Genomic DNA, 20318 nt, shown 5'->3' on the forward strand with positions numbered 1-20318 from the left:
CCAGGTCACGAACCATTCGTGTTGAAGGATAACCAGGTCACGAACCATTCGTCTTGAAGGATAACCAGGTCACGAATCATTCGTCTTGAAGGATAACCAGGTCACGAACCATTCGTCTTGAAGGATAACCAGGTCACGAATCATTCGTCTTGAAGGATAACCAGGTCACGAACCATTCGTCTTGAAGGATAACCAGGTCACGAACCATTCGTCTTGAAGGATAACCAGGTCACGAATCATTCGTCTTGAAGGATAACCAGGTCACGAACCATTCGTCTTGAAGGATAACCAGGTCACGAAGGATTTCGTGGTGAAGGATAACCAGGTCACGAACCATTCGTCTTGAAGGATAACCAGGTCACGAACCATTCGTGTTGAAGGATAACCAGGTCACGAACCATTCGTCTTGAAGGATAACCAGGTCACGAACCATTCGTGTTGAAGGATAACCAGGTCACGAACCATTCGTGTGGACGAGAATCCTTTTCGATCCTGCGGCGAAGGAGTCAGAAATGACCTGTAGCGGATTGGAGTCGTGGATTTACTTCAAGTGCTGGATTAGAAGATGATTGGACGAGTGGATTAGAAGATGATTGGACGAGTGGATTAGACCATTGGTCGAGTGGATTAGAAGATCATTGGTCGAGTGGATTAGAAGCTAATTGGACGAGTGGATTAGATGCTAATTGGACGAGTGGATTAGACCATTGGTCGAGTGGATTAGAGAATCATCGGTCAAGTGGATTAGAAGATCATAGGTCAAGTGGATTAGATGATTGGTCGAGTGGATTAGATCATTGGTCGAGTGGATTAGAAGATCATAGGTCAAGTGGATTAGATGATTGGTCGAGTGGATTAGATCATTGGTCGAGTGGATTAGAAGATCATAGGTCAAGTGGATTAGATGATTGGTCGAGTGGATTAGATCATTGGTCGAGTGGATTAGAAGATGATTGGTCGAGTGGATTAGAAGATGATTGGACGAGTGGATTAAGAGACCATTGGTCGAGTGGATTAAGAAACCCATTGGTCGAGTGGATTAAGAAACCCATTGGTCGAGTGGATTAGACCATTGGTCGAGTGGATTAGAAACCCATTGGTCAAGTGGATTAGATGATTGGTCGAGTGGATTAGAAACCCATTGGTCGAGTGGATTAAGAAACCCATTGGTCGAGTGGATTAGAAACCCATTGGTCAAGTGGATTAGAAACCCACTGGTCGAGTGGATTAGAAACCCACTGGTCGAGTGGATTAGATGATTGGTCGAGTGGATTAGAAAACCACTGGTCGAGTGGATTAGATGATTGGTCGAGTGGATTAGAAACCCATTGGTCGAGTGGATTAGAAAACCACTGGTCAAGTGGATTAGAAAACCATTGGTCGAGTGGATTAGTAAATGATTGGTCGAGTGGATTAGAAAACCACTGGTCGAGTGGATTAGATGATTGGTCGAGTGATTAGAAGATAATAACAACAACACAGATATACGTCAGATAATAATAATAATAATAATAATAATAATTAATAATTAATAATTAATAATAATAATAATATCCATTTGAAATCAAGTGCCAAAAGTCGACCGTCGAGTGAAAGGTGTGTTTTTGAGTGCGACTGTGAAGTGAATATATACATATATACATAAGAGTGCAAGCTATATACTCACATATATATGTATATATATATATGTATATGTATATGTATTTCATCAGTGTCTTTTACGCATATCTTCGTTAAGTGCTTTTATTAACCCCCTGTTCTATGTAGTGAAGTACATAGTGAAAGCATAGTGACTACGTAAATATATAAATATATATATATATATATGTATAAATATATAAATGATCCTATATCTATATAGAACTAAGTGACATATAGCCATTTGTATATATATTAAGCGTCTCGCAGTAATTCATTTATAGCGAATGAGACGATCATATATAAAAAGTGATTTAGAAACTTATATATATATAATGGGCGTCATATAACCTATATAACACTTCTTAGAATGCCTTATATAATAGCGTGTCTCTTTTAACTGTTCAGTGTGACCTCTAGCAAGACGTGGATGCAGAGAAGGTAATATATATATATATTTGTGTATATATATATGTATATATAGCACAGAAGGGTAGATCCAGTCTCCAGTGGCCCTCTTGGACGTGTTTTACAAGTTGGAAGACGCCCTTGTGTGCGGGTTTAGGGGTGGTATACCCTTGTCTTCACCATGATCTTAGATAACAGACAGGTCCCGGATATTATCGTGAGCCGCGAGGGGCTCACAAACGGTAATAACACAACAAGAAATGGGAGTCCACGCCATGGCGGCGGCGGGCGGAATGGAAATGTGAGCCCCAGACATGTCAACTACGTCAATTATAGCCCCAGGCACGTCAATTACGTGGGTGGAAGTCCCAGGCACGTCACCCCAGGATGTAATGGGAGTCCCAGGCACGTCTCGTATAGCAACGGGGTCCCATGGCAACAGGGGACGTACGGCAGCCCAAGACACGTCCGGAATGGCAGCGACGGATCGGAGAGCCCGAGCCACCACGTCGCCCCCGGCTTCAACAACAACGGAAGCCCCAGGAGACACCCCAACAGAAACGACGCCCCGGGGAGCCCGCGCCACAACCTGGGACAAGACGGCAACGGGAACGGGTCCCCGGGACACGTAGCCAACGGGAATTATCCCAGCCCAAGGCGGAACCTCCCTACAGACCGACCCAGCCCGAGGTTCATCCAGAGGCTGTACAGCTTCGACTTGGGCCACGGGAGCCCCAGGCACACCTCGGACCTGGCGCCCAAGCTGGACCAACAGACACAACAGGACCAGAACCAACAACAGGAAGCGGAGAGGTTGGCCAGAACCCAGAGCAAGATCCCGGTCCATGTGCAGGATAGGAAGAGGGAGAGGACGAGTTCCCTGGACAGGACGACAGCTCCGACGACGGAGGGACAGGGGATCGGCGACAGCCCCAGGAAGGGACAGGTTAGGAGGACCAGAGCGCCTCCCACGTCCACGCCGCCCCATCGCAAGAACTCAGAACCCGACGTCAAGACGGACTTCAAGTCCGTGGTGAAGGAGTACTCGCAACTGAGCCCCAAGCGCGTGAACCTCCGGAACCGAAACCAGAACCACTTCAAGTACGGCCTCTGCCGGATCGAAGTGAAGGACAAGCCAGTGAATAATTGGCAGCCATGGAAACGCCTGGCCGAATGTGGCAAGTGGCACTCAGCGGACATTGAAAAATGCAACAGCGCTGAAGACAAGCTGAACACGCACTCGACCAAGTGGAACAGACAGAACAGGAACTGGTCGATGGAACAGGACGACTGCACCAGCAGCAGCAGCGGGAAGAGCCTGTGGAACATCGAGTGCGACAAGAGCGAGGAAGAAAACGACCAGGTCTTTGTGAGCGACGAGGGCGGCAGCGGCGCCACAACCAACGGCAACAACCCAGAGGTCAAACCCAGTCGCTACGTCAGGAGGGAGTCGTGGCCCGTCGTTAATGGGAATGGCTTGATGACCGCGCCCCCAGGCGATGGGCGCGGGTCAAGTCCTCAAAACAGGGACTGCGAGAGCCCCAGCAGGGACTCCAGCGGGTCCATATCCAAACACAGTAGCCGAGAGAGCATAGGTGAAGTAAGGAACCGAGGCGCCAGCCCGAGAAACGGAATCCACGAGTTCTCTACGAGGCATGGAAACCGCACGGCCAGCCCTAGAAACCGCACGGCCAGCCCTAGAAACCGCGGCGCTAGCCCCCGGAGCGGCTCCACGCGAACCAGTTCGTGTTCTAGTAGTGACGACACGACGAGGAAAACCGGGGTGGACACGGAAACGGAGTGGGACTCCGGGGTGGATTCCGTGACCTCCAAGATGGTGCTTATTAAATGTAAGGACGCCAATTACCTAACCCGGATCTACCTGGATAAAGAAGGTTAGCAATTTTGTGTTTCAATATGTTCTCTTGTCTTTTGGAGGTTGCTCGATGCCCGGTTGTAATCGAATGTAATTTCTCTAAATTTATTGGTCAGTTATTTGATGCCAAACACTGTTGGTCAGTTATTTATTTGGTCCCAAGCATTGCTTATCATTTATTTATTTGATCCCAAACACTGCTGATCAGTTATTTATTTGATGCCAAACACTATTGATCAGTTATTTATTTGATGCCAAGCATTGCTTATCATTTATTTATTTGATGCCAAACTGCCGATCAGTTATTTATTTGATCCCAAGCATTGCAGATCAGATATTTATTTGACCTTAAGTACGACGGGATGTCACTTGGATGCGATGGAATGGCCTTTGACCAGGCCCCTTAAATGGCTTGGTCAAAGGCCAATTCTTCATTCTCAAGGCTCCTGGCCTGTATCCAGACATTGTACCATCGTACCCAAGAATTGATGCGTTTTGCCCCCCAAAAAATATATTCTAAACAGAGAGTACACTTATCTGAATAATTTACATTATTATTTTACTAACATAAGACAAATTTCATAGGGGGGGACCTGCATCTTTTGGGGGTCGCACTCCAAGCTGGAGCAGGGTCATGTTGACCTCTTCCTCGTCGGAATACTGGACTTTTCCAGTAGGTTGACGTAGAGCAGAGAGAGCATGGCAGGAGACTTTGGGCAAAAGAGGGTGTTGACGGAAATAGCTATGGCCATCGAGTGCTGGTCAAAACCCAACGTTACTTCGTGTTGACCCAGTGGATATTTGGAGACCTGGTCACCCCAGGTCATTGTCTCCCTAAATAGGCCATGTTACCAGGAGAAGCAGTGGTGTTACATGCTGTGTTATGCTGTACCTGTGACTAGGCTGTGTCTACCAGGGGGTTTTTTTTGAAGCTGGGTTTTTGGAATGGGTTTGTGTACGTTGCATGAGGTGTTTGGTCATCCATGAATGAGAATGTACGTGGCCTAAGAATTATTATCCACCTTTATTCTTGATTCTGGTAAGTTGAGAGGCATAAAAACCCAAAACAACCTATTTCAGAATGTTTTTGCGTTAGTTAATCACAAAGAGAACGAAAGATCAAGGTGGTGTTTGATGTATCGTGGCTTTGAATAAACACATGAGGGAAGGTGTATCTATAGACTATAGAGAGTTTTACAACTTTAAGTTTTGGGTTTGTAAACTGTACATTTATTGGTCATTCGATTAACATGGGGTTGTGTTAGGGTATGATATGATCCGGGGTTGTGTCAGGCGTATGAGCCCCCAGGGTTTTTGAGTTAGGGGTATGATATGATCCTGGGAGTGTGTCAGGGGTATGAGCCCCCAGGGTTTTTGAGTTAGGGGTATGATATGAGCCCCCAGGGTTTTTGAGTTAGGGGTATGATATGATCCGGGATTGTGTCAGGGGTATGAGCCCCCAGGGTTTTTGAGTTAGGGGTATGATATGATCCGGGATTGTGTCAGGGGTATGAGCCCCCAGGGTTTTTGAGTTAGGGGTATGATATGATCCGGGATTGTGTCAGGGGTATGAGCCCCCAGGGTTTTTGAGTTAGGGGTATGATATGAGCCCCAGGGTTGTTTTAGGGGTATGAGCCCCCAGGGTATTTGAGTTAAGTTAGGTATGATATGATCCGGGATTGTGTCAGGGGTATGAGCCCCCAGGGTTTTTGAGTTAGGGGTATGATATGAGCCCCTGGGTTGTTTTAGGGGTATGATATGAGCCCCAAGATTGTGTTAGGGGTATGATATGAGCCCCAGGGATGTTTTAGGGGTATGATATGAGCCCCAAAGTTGCGTTAGAGGTATATTACGATGCCCAGGTCAAAAGCCATGACCTCATACCGACCTGCTTGACATACACACCTTGATCTATTGTGGTTTCTGGGGGGGGAGGGGGGTCTATTTCGTACCCTCGTAACTCAGTCTTCGTCACAGCTTCCATGGAGAGTGCCTTGTTTACCAGTCTGTTTGGCGCAGCATATTGTTAGTCGTATGTTCAATCAGGCTGGCATATCGCTCTAGATTTATCTATTCATATGTAGATTGATATATATATATATATTTATCCCTGGGGATAGGGGAGAAAGAATACTTGCCACGTATTCCCTGCGTGTCGTAGAAGGCGACTAAAAGGGGAGGGAGCTGAGGGGGTCTGGAAATCCTCCACTCTCTTGTTTTTTTTTAATTTTCCAAAAGAAGGAACAGAGAAGGGGGCCAGGTGAGGATATTCCCTCTAAGGCCCAGTTCTCTGTTCTTAACGCTACCTCGCTAACGCGGGAAATGGCGAAATAGTATGAAAAAAAACAAAATGTATGGATTGCCATATGGGTTCATTTTCTTTTATTATTCTGTCTCCGTGGACCTAGCCATTGCGTCCTCGTCTTGACCGTTGGGGATTTGAACTCAGTTGAACTCTTGACATTTTGAACTGTGTTCATAATCTTTCCTGCAGCATGTGTGGCGTCCGTGGGCAGTAAGTTGAACATTCCCTCCAGTTCGCTGTGTTCAGAGAGTGGGAATTAACCGTGCTTGCATGTGAAATGCTCTGACCCCTTCCTTGTATTTTCCACTTCCCTTGTGGATTACACACACACACACACACACACACACACACACACACGTCTATCTCTCTTTTTGCTCCTTCATATTTAGCATTCTCTCTCTACGCCCGATCTATTTCCCTTTGCTTGGCGATAGATAAGCCTCTCCCACTTTCCACGTTAACACCTGTGTCCCACAAGGTTCTCTACTGACCCCCACACACTTTTTCTCCTTCCTTTTTATTTTTTTTATCAGTCATTTCCTTCCTTCCACTTGTTACCAAATGCACTCACGCGCGCTGACGACTCAGCACACTGCCTTCCTCCACATTCTTCAATGCTCAGGTTTAGGGAGGTACTTGGGATTTTGGAATGTGATACGCATTTTTGGCGTTGACGAATGTGTTGGAGGTTCTGAGGGTTTAGGGAGGTGTTGGAGGTTCTAGGGTTTAGGGAGATACAAGATGTGATTATTACACGAAAGTGCACTTGGGAACTTATCGTGTTTCATTTTCCCCCGTGGACTCACAGGAATATACTTGATCACGCGCAAAATTGTGATCCTTTCCAATATATATATATATATATATATATTATATATATATATATATATATATATATATATATATATATATATATATATATAAATCTTTAGCCTAGACTTTGCCTTGAAATATGACGCGGTTTCTAGAAGGTCTGGGAAACTATACGAGGTTTCTATGGTGTTTATATACTTTTCTACGACTCGGAGAAAGTATAGAAACCAAACACATCTTGAAGAATATTTGATTAGGTGACATTTCAAGATTACGTATTTGACTTGCCTTTTTGTAAGTTGGAGATTTGACTTGATCTTCTGTAATAGAAGTCTGACATGTCTTCTTTCATACCAAGGAGGATTTAGGAGTGTCGTGTCATGTAGAATATCAAGGGGATTTTGTAGGACTGTGCCACGTCTCCCATCAGGTAGCTACTACAACCATGTCTCCTATACAACCTACAGAAATTGCCTGTCCCTTCTTGGAAAGGTTGTGGTTTTGATTTCTGGAAAGCTTGGCGAATTGTCGATAGTTTGAGAAAGTCTTAGCATATGAATTGGCTTGGGCAAGCTGTTAGGAATGGGAGATGACTTGGAGAAAGTGTACAAATGTGTGTTGATCCCTAGAAAATGACTTGGGGAAAGTGAACGGACATGTGTTGGCTGTTGGAAAGTGTAAGGAGTATGTGGTGGCCTTTGGAAGGTCTTAGGAATATGTGTTGGCCTTTGGAAGGTGTTATGAATATGTGTTGGCCTTTGGAAGGTCTTAGGAATATGTGGTGGCCTTTATATGTACATACACAGACATATACGTATATACACGTGTACATAAATTCATACTTGCTGCCTTTATTAATTCCCGTCGCCACCCCGCCACACATGAAATATATATATATATATATATATATATATATATATATATATATATATATATATATATATATATATATATATATGAATTTGCTTTCGCTTTAAAGAGTTCAGGAATAGGTTAGGTTAGGTATCAAAGAATGCAAAAGTATTTTGTATTAAAGAGAGTTCATAATCTATTATTTTCTGTATTACAGAAAATTCATATATTTGTTGTACTGGTGTTGAGGCCTGTATTATGAATCGGATTTATATCTGGCTATTGAAGGTAATTTAGGAATATTGTCTTTTGTGCTGAAGCTGGAACCAGGTATTCAACCCGGATTTTGTATTCGTCCAAACAGTTCAGAAAATATTATTACGATTTAGAATAAGGTGGACAATAATATATAACATTACGATATAGAATGAGGTGGACAATGATATATAACATTACTATATAGAATGAGGTGGACAATGATATATAACATTACTATATAGAATGAGGTGGACAATGATATAGCTACATCTTTGCCATTGCAATGATTTGTGAAGTGTACGAATATATAGTGACGCTCGGACCCCACGTCCATTTTCCGCTCTTGTAAACATGCAGGGAAAAAAAGATATTTTGGAAGGAGGTGAATAAAGTGCGTAAGACAAGAGAACAAATGGGAATACCGGTGAAGGGGGCTAATGGGGAGGTGATAACAAGGAGTGGTGATGTGAGAAGGAGATGGAGTGAGTATTTTGAAGGTCTGTTGAATGTGTTTGATGATAGAGTGGCAGATATAGGCCTGTCCGTGATTGGACTACCGAAGGAAATACGTGACCCCCCTTTCCCGTCTTGGGTTTATCCGGTGCGTCATCCTTCTAAGACTGGAAGTGACGTCAGAGATGGGTCGAAAACGCGTGTTCTTAATGGCGAAGCGAACGCCAATGGTGGCTTTGTGGATTCCTTTATACGAAAGTGGAAGGTTCTCTGCTTCTGGAAACTGCAGGCCTTAGTGTCCGTGCCATCGGGTAATGTAGTGATGATGGCCAGAAATTGTAGTATTTAGATATTGAGTAAATAACTGGCATAGGAGGATTAGATAAGTTATGTGTGACGTACGATTTGCTAATTGTTAATTAGTCTAAGGATATGACTTTATTATTTGGTGATTTTTGTGGTGTGTGTGTGTATGTGTGATACTTGTGGTTGATTGCGTGGGAGGGGGCCAGATAACACAAGACCTGATGGTCTATGACCAGGTTATCTGCTGGAGGACAGTATACATGGGAGGGGGCCAGATAACACAAGACCTGATGGTCTATGACCAGGTTATCTGCTGGAGGACAGTATACATGGGAGGGGGGCCAGATAACACAAGACCTGATGGTCTATGACCAGGTTATCTGCTGGAGGACAGTACATGGGAGGGGGGCCAGATAACACAAGACCTGATGGTCTATGACCAGGTTATCTGCTGGTGGACAGTATACATGGGAGGGGGCCAGATAACACAAGACCTGATGGTCTATGACCAGGTTATCTGCTGGAGGACAGTACATGGGAGGGGGGCCAGATAACACAAGACCTGATGGTCTATGACCAGGTTATCTGCTGGAGGACAGTATACATGGGAGTGGGGCCAGATAACACAAGACCTGATGGTCTATGACCAGGTTATCTGCTGGAGGACAGTATACATGGGAGGGGGCCAGATAACACAAGACCTGATGGTCTATGACCAGGTTATCTGCTGGAGGACAGTATACATGGGAGTGGGGCCAGATAACACAAGACCTGATGGTCTATGACCAGGTTATCTGCTGGAGGACAGTACATGGGAGGGGGCCAGATAACACAAGACCTGATGGTCTATGACCAGGTTATCTGCCGGAGGACAGTATACATGGGAGGGGGGCCAGATAACACAAGACCTGATGGTCTATGACCAGGTTATCTGCTGGTGGACGATATACATTACCACAAGCTCTCGATCTATATAAATTGAGAAAGGGGCGGTAAGTCAGGGGGGTTTCTGTGCTGATGATGTCACCATGTGTATGAGTCACAGTTCGAGCAAGTGGGTTTAGCTGCTGAAGCTTAGAGTTTCAAGCTAACCTTGGTGACGCCATTGGACGTGTTGCCCATCTTCTCCCAGACGCGCGCTCGGTTGGGGAAAGCTGACTCGGGGTTGGCCCAGCGGTGGCAACACCGCGCGACGGACCGATTTTGAAATTGAAGGCGATTCTCGCAGTACGACCCGTACGACGCACGGATCTACGAGGCTCTGGGCACGACTCTACTACGACCCTGATGTGTTTCGTCGGCCCATAACATCCCCGTTGTTGTCGTGCTCAAGGGGTCGTATATACCGTCGTGCTCAAGGAGTCGTGTACCGTCGTGCTCAAGGGGTTGTATATACAGTCGTGTTCAAGTGGTCGTATATACCGTCGTGCTCAAGGAGTCGTGTACCGTCGTGCTCAAGGGGTCGTATACCGTCGTGCTCAAGGGCCTTACCGTCGTGCTCAAGGGGGCGTATACCGTCGTGCTCAAGGGCCTTACCGTCGTGCTCAAGGGGGCGTATACCGTCGTGCTCAAGGGCCTTACCGTCGTGCTCAAGGGCCTTACCGTCGTGCTCAAGGGTCGTATACCGTCGTGCTCAAGGGCCTTACCGTCGTGCTCAAGGGCCTTACCGTCGTGCTCAAGGGCCTTACCGTCGTGCTCAAGGGCCTTACCGTCGTGCTCAAGGGCCTTACCGTCGTGCTCAAGGGCCTTACCGTCGTGCTCAAGGGCCCATACCGTTGTGCACTTACCTTAAAAAGGCCTTTTGCAAGTCGATTTCTTCTGGGAAAGGGTTGACATAGATTCGCCCTTGATATATATATATTATCCCTGGGGATAGGGGATTAAGAATACTTCCCACGTATTCCCTGCGTGTCGTAGAAGGCGACTAAAAGGGGAGGGAGCTGGGGGGGGGGGGGGGCTGGAAATCCTCCCCTCTCGTTTTTGTTTTTTTTTAATTTTCGAAAAGAAGGAACAGAGAAGGGGGCCAGGTGAGGATATTCCAAAAAAGGCCCAGTCCTCTGTTCTTAACGCTACCTCGCTAACGCGGGAAATGGCGAATAGTTTAAAAGAAAAAAAGATTATATATATATATATATATATATATATATATATATATATATATATATATATATATATATATATATATAAGCCGTAAATCAAATTGTATCACACTGAACACAGTATCTGTACTGGGGCATTTTGTCCACACAGCCTCCCCCCTTCCCCTAATCCTCCCACATCGGTCGAATTAAGCTAATTAGCGCGTCGGGATCGATGGTTTGAATTGGGGATTGCTCGTCTGCTCGTATGCCTGGCGGGTCAAAATGGGGTCTCCCTTGTATTGGACAGTTTGAGCACCAGGACCAGTGGTTGAGGTAAGAGATGTTCCTATTATGAACCAGAAGGCCGGTTCTGCCCTTGGTGGCAAATTATTTCCCTTTTTCTCAGTTGGTGGCAAATTATTTCCCTTTTCAGTTGGTGGCAAATTATTTCCCTTTTTCTCAGTGTCCCAAGGCTTGAAAATTACACGATAGATGGTGTTATCTATTATACCAATTTGGGATGATGTGTTGAAAGTTTAAGAGGAATGGGATGTGCCATACTCTCTCTCCTAGGTGGGTGAGGTAGCGTCTGGAACAGCGGTGTGGAAAGTGGGCTCGCCTGCCCCACATCTCATTTTCTATCTGCCATGGATAATGCACCAGAACCAAATATATACACACACGTTTTAATGGAGTTTAATGTCACGGGGGTTGTTTAAGATAATGCCATGGTGGAGAACAGTGGGGCCTCGCCTGCCCCACATCTCGTTTTCTATCTGCCATGGATAATGCACCAGAACCAAAATATATATACACACACGTTTTAATGGAGTTTAATGTCACGGGGGGTTGTTTAAGATAATGCCATGGCCTAGCTTCTTTCATGATTATGTTAAGCATCTGCCACCATGGCTAGAGGTAGCTTATATTCTTCATTTACTCCTGTAATGGAAAGGTAAATATGTATTCATTATTTACCTCCGCCCCCTTACCCACCCTGTGGATGTGACGAGTGTTGCCATACGCAGATCCCCGCTTTTATGTTAGGTGTTGGATGGGGTGTGTGTGTGTATTAGGGTGTCACGAAGTGTATTGGGGTGTCACGAAGTGTTGGCACTGATGGAGGTCTGGGTAGGCCCCTTCAGATGTTGGTAATGTGTGGTCTGGAAGGGAGTGGTGTCTGACACCACCCACTGGAGTGTTGGCAACTCTTCCAGACGCGCCGTTCTCTGCGCATGCGTTCGCAATTATTGATAATGATACTCTGTCATTATTATTATCTTTAACTTTTTATTATTATTATTATTATTATTATTATTATTATTATTATTATTATTATTGTTATTATTATTATTATTATTATTATTGTTATTATTATTATTATTATTATTATTATTATTGTTATTATTATTATTATTATTATTATAATTATTATTTTTGTTATTATTATCATTAATATCATTATTATTATTATTATTATTGTTGTTATTATTATTATTATTATCATTATTATTGTTATTTTGATATACGAGAGAGAGAGAGAGAGAGAGAGAGAGAGAGAGAGAGAGAGAGAGAGAGAGAGAGAGAGAGATTTTGATATACGGGTGAGAGAGAGAGGGGGAGAGAGAGAGAGAGAGAGAGAGAGAGAGAGAGAGAGAGAGAGAGAGAGAGAGAGAGAGAGGCTGGCAGGGTGTGTGTTGTGTGGTGAAGGTTGCTGCGCTATACGACCTCCTGCCTTCTCCCACTACAGTAATTGAGCCCATGTTTATTCCAATTACCCCCCCCCTCCCCCCCACATCCCCCCCCTCTTGTGACTCATGGCCCACCAGCCTGTTGCTGCTTGGGGTCTGGTAAGCCCCGTTGTGTGTATGAATAGAAGAGCAACAGAATCTGTGTGAGTGTGAGTGTGTGGGTGTGTGTGCGAGAGAGAGAGAGAGAGAGAGAGAGAGAGAGAGAGAGAGAGAGAGAGAGAATTTTGATATACGGGTGAGAGAGAGAGAGAGAGAGAGAGAGAGAGAGAGAGAGAGAGAGAGAGAGAGAGAGAGAGAGAGAGAGAGAGAGGCGTTGTTTTCGTATGTGGTTTTCACGGTTTTTGCCCCCAGAATGGTAAGGTTATTTTGCTACACAGTGGTTGGTGAAGGGACAAGCAAGGGCAGTAGAGGATATTGAGACGTACGTAAGTGGGACAGTGGTATGGTGGTATGGGTTTAAGTGGGACAGTGGTATGGTGGTATGGGTTTAAGTGGGACAGTGGTATGGTGGTATGGGTTTAAGTGGGACAGTGGTATGGTGGTATGGGTTTAAGTGGGACAGTGGTATGGTGGTATGGGTTTAAGTGGGACAGTGGTATGGTGGTATGGGTTTAAGTGGGACAGTGGTATGGTGGTATGGGTTTAAGTGGGACTGTGGTATGGTGGTATGGGTTTAAGTGGGGACAGTGGTATGGTGGTATGGGTTTAAGTGGGACAGTGGTATGGGTTTAAGTGGGACAGTGGCTGGTGTGTAGGGAGGGTCATGCCGAAAGTATGGACAGTACCGTCACTGGACCTCTGTCCAGTGACCGTGGTGTATGAAGGTCGGGGGGACAGTGGCGTCACTGGACCTCTGTCCACGGCAGTGATGAAAGCCGGGACAGTACTGTCACTGGACAGAGGTCCAGTGACGGACATGTATGAAGGTCGGGGGGGACAGTACCGTCACTGGCCCTCTGTCCACGGCAGTGATGAAAGCCGGGACAGTACCGTCACTGGACAGAGGTCCAGTGACGGTGATGTATGAAGGTGGGGGGGACAGTACCGTCACTGGACCTCTGTCTAGTGACGGTGGTGTATGAAGGTCGGGGGGGACAGTACCGTCACTGGCCCTCTGTCCACGGCAGTGATGAGAGCCGGGGACAGTACAGTCACTTTCCGTCACTGACAGACCGGATCTACGTACCCCGGGAGCCTGGGTGTGTGTATGTGTGAGTCATGGCGTCAGCTGTGTGTACATATATACACACTTGACACTTTATTAACCCTAACTCGAGGGTTGCTGGTGATGTTGGAGATCCAACTCCACCACCACCTCCACCACCATCTCCACCACCATCTCCACCACCATCTCCACCTCTCCTTCCTCATATTTAGACTCGTTTCTCCTCCCAAACGAGATGAATGGTTGTTCAAAAGACTGCTTGAAATGCCTGGGCCCCCATTATGTAGTTCATGTGTACCGTAGCCAGGGAATGGACCAGTGTACCGTAGCCAGGGAATGGACCTGTGTACCGTAGCCAGGGACTGGACCTGTGTACCGTAGCCAGGGACTGGACCAGTGTACCGTAGCCAGGGAATAGACCAGTGTGCCGTGGCCTGGGACTGGACCTGTGTACCGTAGCCAGGGACTGGACCAGTGTACCGTAGCCAGGGAATAGACCAGTGTGCCGTGGCCTGGGAATGGACCAGTGTACCTCGATAGCCAGGGAATGGACCAGTGTACCGTAGCCAGGGAATGAACCAGTGTACCGTAGCCAGGGAATGGACCTCTGTACCGTAGCCAGGGAATGGACCAGTGTACCGTAGCCAGGGAATGGACCAGTGTACCTCGATAGCCAGGGAATGGACCAGTGTACCTCGATAGCCAGGGAATGGACCGGTGTACCGTAGCCAGGGAATGGACCAGTGTACCTCGATAGCCAAGACCACTGGTACGGTACGCTGTGCCACAGCTGTACCGTCGCTAGGAAGCGGTCCACCCCACCACTGGGCCACCAAGCCCACACACACATCACTGGACCGCCGGAACATCTCGAATACACAAAGGCTTCTCTAACCTTCTACCAGCTCTGGCTTTGGTCCACGGACCTGCTGCCACTGTAACTGTAGTAATATAAGATCAAAATGTTGTCCCAAAATGGCCCTATTAGATGGTTCTGCTGTGAAGAGGGTACGCTTTTGGCAATGGCCAGGGTCAGAGTAAACTGTAGGAAGACTGTGGGGACATATTACACCATTGTGAACCACTGTGGGGACATATTACACCATTATGAACCACTGTGGGGACATATTACACCATTGTGAACCACTGTGGGGACATATTACACCATTATGAACCACTGTGGGGACATATTACACCATTGTGAACCGCTGTGGGGACATATTACACCATTATGAACCACTGTGGGGACATATTACACCATTGTGAACCACTGTGGGGACATATTACACCATTATGAACCACTGTGGGGACATATTACACCATTGTGAACCGCTGTGGGGACATATTACACCATTGTGAACCACTGTGGGGACATATTACACCATTGTGAACCACTGTGGGGACATATTACACCATTATGAACCACTGTGGGAGGAGAGTCGGGGGTGGGGTCATATTTCACCATAGTGGGACCACTATGGCGAACGGACGCCATATTACATCGAGTTTCTCGTCACCTTAACCCTCACAATATCGTCTGGTCACCCACTCATCCATCCCCTCATGGATGTCTGCCCTCTTCATACACCCTCATTCCCCACACAGCGTGGCCTTTTCCCCTCACTTTCGCTCCTCATATTCACTTCTCTCGTCCTCGCTTTCTCTCGATGTACCCCCGGATGGTCCACATCTTCACTCATCTTTTCACAATAGTATGTGACAAGTTATGTTCTCATACCTCTTCTGTCTCTTTTGTTCTTCATAGTTTGACGGTCTCCTGTCCGTCTTCCCCGTCTAGTACCTTCTGCCTGTCTGGGCTTCGCTCGTCTGTCTCTCTCTGTCTCTGTCTCTCTCAGTTCGTCCGACATTCTTCTTTGATTATCTCCTTTATCTCAAACACCCTCTTCCACCCTCACCCCTCCATCTCTCTCAGTTCATCTCGTACCCCACTTCTCTCTTTCTCTCTCTCTCTCTCTCTCTCTCTCTCTCTCTCTCTCTAACAGAAGAAGGCTACGTATGCTTTCCCAACACACACACACACACCACCTGCACTGGGTGCCGCCAGGAAATCCTTTACCCATGGTGGTTGAGTGTTCTCTCTCTCTCTCTCTCTCTCTCTCTCTCTCCGTCACTCGCTCTCTCCTCGCTCTCAGGTCAGGAGCAAGAGGTCTTCCTCAGCCCACTTAGTCCTGGAATGCTTGGAATCCAAATGGGCATGAGACACACACAGACACACACAAACACAGACACTCACTCACTCCCCTGGTGGCCCCTTCCTTGTTAACTGTAAATAGGTTGAGTGGATCTTAACATGTTGGCTCACAAGATGTTGCCACATGCCATCATGATGACTACAGGCGATTAAGGAGTTTCTGTCGTTCTTCTCCCGTCGTGTCGAACCTGACGAAGGCTCAAGACGTAGGAGCCTTGAGGACGTGACAACGTCTGGGATGAAGTGGCAGAGAAGGTTATTGGTGTCATTTATACAGAGAAGAAAAACGTATCGGAGATAGGGTTGGTGAGGGACACTTTGTATAGGGTAGGAGACAGCAGTCTTATAGCTTGCAGTAGGTACAATGGCATACAGCGTACACTGGATACGTTACATTGATGTAGTAGGATAGCAGATGAATAGTTCCAGGGACCTTGAAACTCAATATCCCGTCTGAAAACAAAGAAGTGTGGGGAAGGACAGTTTTTCTCGGCTTGAGTGGTCCGGGTTCTGAACAGGCAGTAGGGTGAAAGGCGTGAGCGGGATAGAGTGAATTGGAATCAATTGGAACAATATGGTATACTAGGGTAATCACACACGCACACACACACACACACACACACACACACACACACACACACACACACACACACACACCTTACCCCAAGATCCCCCCTTTCTAATGAAACTCCTGCAGCGCTCTGGAAGCCAACCACATCCACCTGGTGGGACCAGAAAAGCCAAATAGTGTAGTGATATCGCGTGTCCGTCATTGTGGGCTGAGTGTAGAACAAAATGAGTGATAAATTCAAAGTGAAAGTTGGTATTCAGTGGTCCTGTGATTAGCCGATGTTTGGAATGGAGAGATGGGTGGTGTTCAGAGCGCCGTGGAGAAAGTCTAACTCTTGCATGTCACGGGAGTGAAAGTTTCAGGTGGAGTTGAAGATAGGGTTTTGGTGAGGTTCGAGGTTGTTTAGTGTTTGTCAAGTCATTGCAGTATATATATATTTTTTCATATATCTACATAGGTGTTACCCTTTTTTTTTTTTTCCATATATCTGCTTAGGTGTTATTTTTTTTAAAAGGGATTTAGATGAGAGTGATCTAGTGCAGCTGCAAGCTATTGGGTTCCGAGCTTCTCAAGGTGAGGTTTTGGGACCCCGTTTGTTTCTCTATACAAGTGTTGCATGATTGTGAATGCTAAGCAACAAGTGATTGTTTGAAGTCTTCCGCTTCATGTGGTTTGTGGTTTTGTTGTGCTGGCCTTTTGACATGGAGGATTATGAAGCTGGTGAGGCGTAGTTTAGGTTGGAGCAGATGAATTTCATGTAGAGGATACTGAGGTGTATATTGGGAGATGCTGTCGAATGTTTTCTTTATTTGTGTTATCTACAGTACGGCTCTGGAGAGCTGTTGTGACTGGTTGAAGCCATCCAGGTTGTGTTGTGTGGTAGTGGAATGATTGGGTCTAGAGCCATTTTGTTTGGATGGCATTAGGTTGTTTTAGTTGAGTCTGTGTTGGATCAAGGCGTTTGACTATTGGTGATAGTAGTGATGGGGGGGTGATGGTGGGAAGAGGAGGGTTGGAAGTTTTCAAAATGGGTGTTCTGCTGGTAAGTTTCCACTTGCTTAGGATTTTATTGTAGAGCCACAGTTGTATTTGGGCCGAAGTGTTTTAAGTGGAAATTGGATAGGTTGTTAAGGCCTCTTGCAGGGGAGTTCTCTAAGGTGTTTGAATCATGAGTGTCAATAAAAGTGAAGGGTTGGTGAGTATTTTTTATATGCAGATGATTTTGTGTTGGTTTTTCCCTTTTGTCCTGTAGAGGGCTCTGCTTGAGGTGTTCCTGGTGTGTAAGGAGTGTTTGTTTAGTATTTTAGTACCATCAGTAGTGTGTCATGGGTACATATTGTGGGAGAAGGGATGATGATGCGAGTTGGAAGAACTTGGTGAGTGTGGAGGGAAAAGTGGATTGTCTTTGTTGCCAGCCATTTTTGGGTGCTGGGTCTTCGGTTCAGGAGTTCTGTTTTGCTGTTTTAATTTTCTGTAGGTTAGGTTGATGGTTTTTGCATAGAGTTTGGATTTATTCTCTGGTCTGTAATGATGGTGAAGGTGTTTTGCCTGAGAAAGTTTCCTTCCTCCCATGAATTTTGCAACACTAGGGTAGAAGTTTAGGTTGTATTATTCTGTATACGTCCATGGGGAATGTATTTCTTTGCTGGCTCGATTCGTGATGCTGGAGTGTGAGATGGCTTGATCAAGGGGAAATGACGACTCAGAACGTGGATTCTGTGATGGGTGAACGCTGGCCAGTCTTCCATCCTGAAAAATGTAAGCTCCACGTTTGGTGAATTTGTTTTCATATCAAATGTCAGCAAAGGAGAGAAGTAATCTTTGACTGGGTTGGCAGAATGGAACACGAGATACACAAAGGAATATGAGATAAACCCCACTATCTCTTTGACGGTAAGAAGACCTGCGAGCTGAGTTACTGAATGACGTAACCTTCTTGAAATGGTCGTGAGGGAGAGTGGCATCTCCAGGGGGCTGGTTGGCTGGGTGGTTGGCTGGCTGACTGGTTGGTTGGTTCCCTTCCTCTTTGGCTCCCTCCTTCCCTCCCTTCCAGCCTCCTGTCACACGAGGCGGTCGCCTGTGGGACCACTTCTCCTCCTTAGTGTCTGGCCCTGTGTCTTTGTGAGGTGGTCGGTCCTCCTCATTACCCCCCACTCCTCCGTGGCAGATGTATAAATTTGTGTCGTGTCCCCGAGTGAAGCCAGGTTGTGTGGAAAGACGTCTCGTGGTGCTGGAGGCCACTGGAACACCAGCTGGAAGATGTCTAGGTCCTTGGGGTACCTTCTCTTTTACGTCTCTGCTTTCCAGAGCTGTCTCTTTCCAGCTGTATCTTAAGCCAGGAGTCTTAGGGACTTTATTTTCCTGTTTCCATCTGGCCCCCTCCCATGTACTGTCCTCCAGCAGATAACCTGGTCATAGACCATCAGGTCTTGTGTTATCTGGCCCCCTCCCATGTACTGTCCTCCAGCAAATAACCTCGTCATAGACCATCAGGTCTGTTCTCTACCTCTCCCACGCCACCCTGCTCTTAGAACATCAAAAATCCGTCTCGAAGTCCCCGAAAAAAAATAAAGGGAAAGAATGGGAAAGAGCAAAGTCAGCGAGATGTGGTCACGACTTACGAACAGTAGACTGGATGTCCCAGTTGATAAGTTTTATTAAAAGGCTTAATTGAGGCGTTGGGGAGTGGGGAGAGAGTCGAAGGGCGGCGCCCTCGGGTGCCTGCAGTTCAATGGGAATGGATGGACACTAGTGGTCAGGAGGCTGGTGGTGGAGGAAGTCACGGTGGGGGGTTTGAGGTTCATCCACTTTGGTCCCCCCTTCCACCATGGTTGGGCATAGACGAGGCATTGGGCGTGGACGAGGCATTACAGGCGCTTCGATGGATGGGAGGGACGGGGCTAGAAGCACTAGCCGTTGCTGGAGGAGGTTAGGAAGCGGTGGTTGGTGGGCGATAGAGGAAGCTGTGGATAGGGGGAGAGGGTTAGGAGGGAAGAATAGGATGGCTCAGAAGTGAGGCTCGGTTGGTGTGGATGAATAAGGTCTTATGTTTTGGGGGATGGTATTCGAGGAGACATTGTGGGTTAGTTAGGGATGGATAGGAGTTTGACCCTGAGGCTAGAGAGGGGGGCTGGCTAGGAGCTCTCAGTGGAGAGGGAAGGGGGACCAGTTAAGGGCTAGGACGAAGAGGCTGACCCAGAGGGAGGATGTAAGGGGGGGGGGGGGGTAACTTAACACCTCTCCTCTTGATGAAAATGGACAGCTGAGTCGCAGATGTGTGGGTCACCCCTGTCTGTAGGCGAGTGCTAACTGGCCCTTCGTTCTGTTCTTGCAGTGCCGTCGTGCGCCGCGGGTCCTTATTGCTGCCCTTCTGTGTGTGTGTGTGTGGGTGAGGGAGGGAGACGTGGGTATAGATTGTAAGGCCAGTTGGGAGAGGTCGGGGGAGAGATGTCGACCGAGGCCTAGGACGGTAAAAGCGATGAACGAAGGATTTTGCGACGCTCTGTTGTTTGGAGAGGCTGCCGGCAATATAGGCGTATCCTCCTTTGGCCCTTCCTTCCTTCCTCTCTCTCTCTCTCTCTCTCTCTCTCTCTCTCTCTCTCTCTCTCTGGAAGGATTTTGCGACGCTC

At 46.7% G+C, this 20318-nt stretch overlaps 1 protein-coding gene across 6 annotated transcripts in view; it reads left to right on the forward strand.

Moving 5' to 3' along the window:
- Positions 1–20318, forward strand: part of LOC139748152 (uncharacterized) — a 249575-nt gene that overhangs the window by 103245 nt on the left and 126012 nt on the right. For 4 of the 6 annotated variants that reach the window (XM_071660859.1, XM_071660861.1, XM_071660862.1 and 1 more), the window contains exon 1: positions 1–3941. This exon is cut by the window's left edge and continues 1063 nt beyond it. The exons of the other annotated variants lie outside the window; for them this stretch is intronic. In XM_071660859.1, the coding sequence (XP_071516960.1) occupies positions 2228–3941 (1714 nt within the window). In that variant the 5' untranslated portion in view covers positions 1–2227. The remainder of the gene's footprint in view (positions 3942–20318) is intronic. 6 annotated transcript variants of the gene reach the window in all.

The sequence above is a fragment of the Panulirus ornatus genome, chromosome 72 (genome assembly GCF_036320965.1).
Source record: "Panulirus ornatus isolate Po-2019 chromosome 72, ASM3632096v1, whole genome shotgun sequence".
Lineage (NCBI taxonomy): Eukaryota > Metazoa > Arthropoda > Malacostraca > Decapoda > Palinuridae > Panulirus > Panulirus ornatus.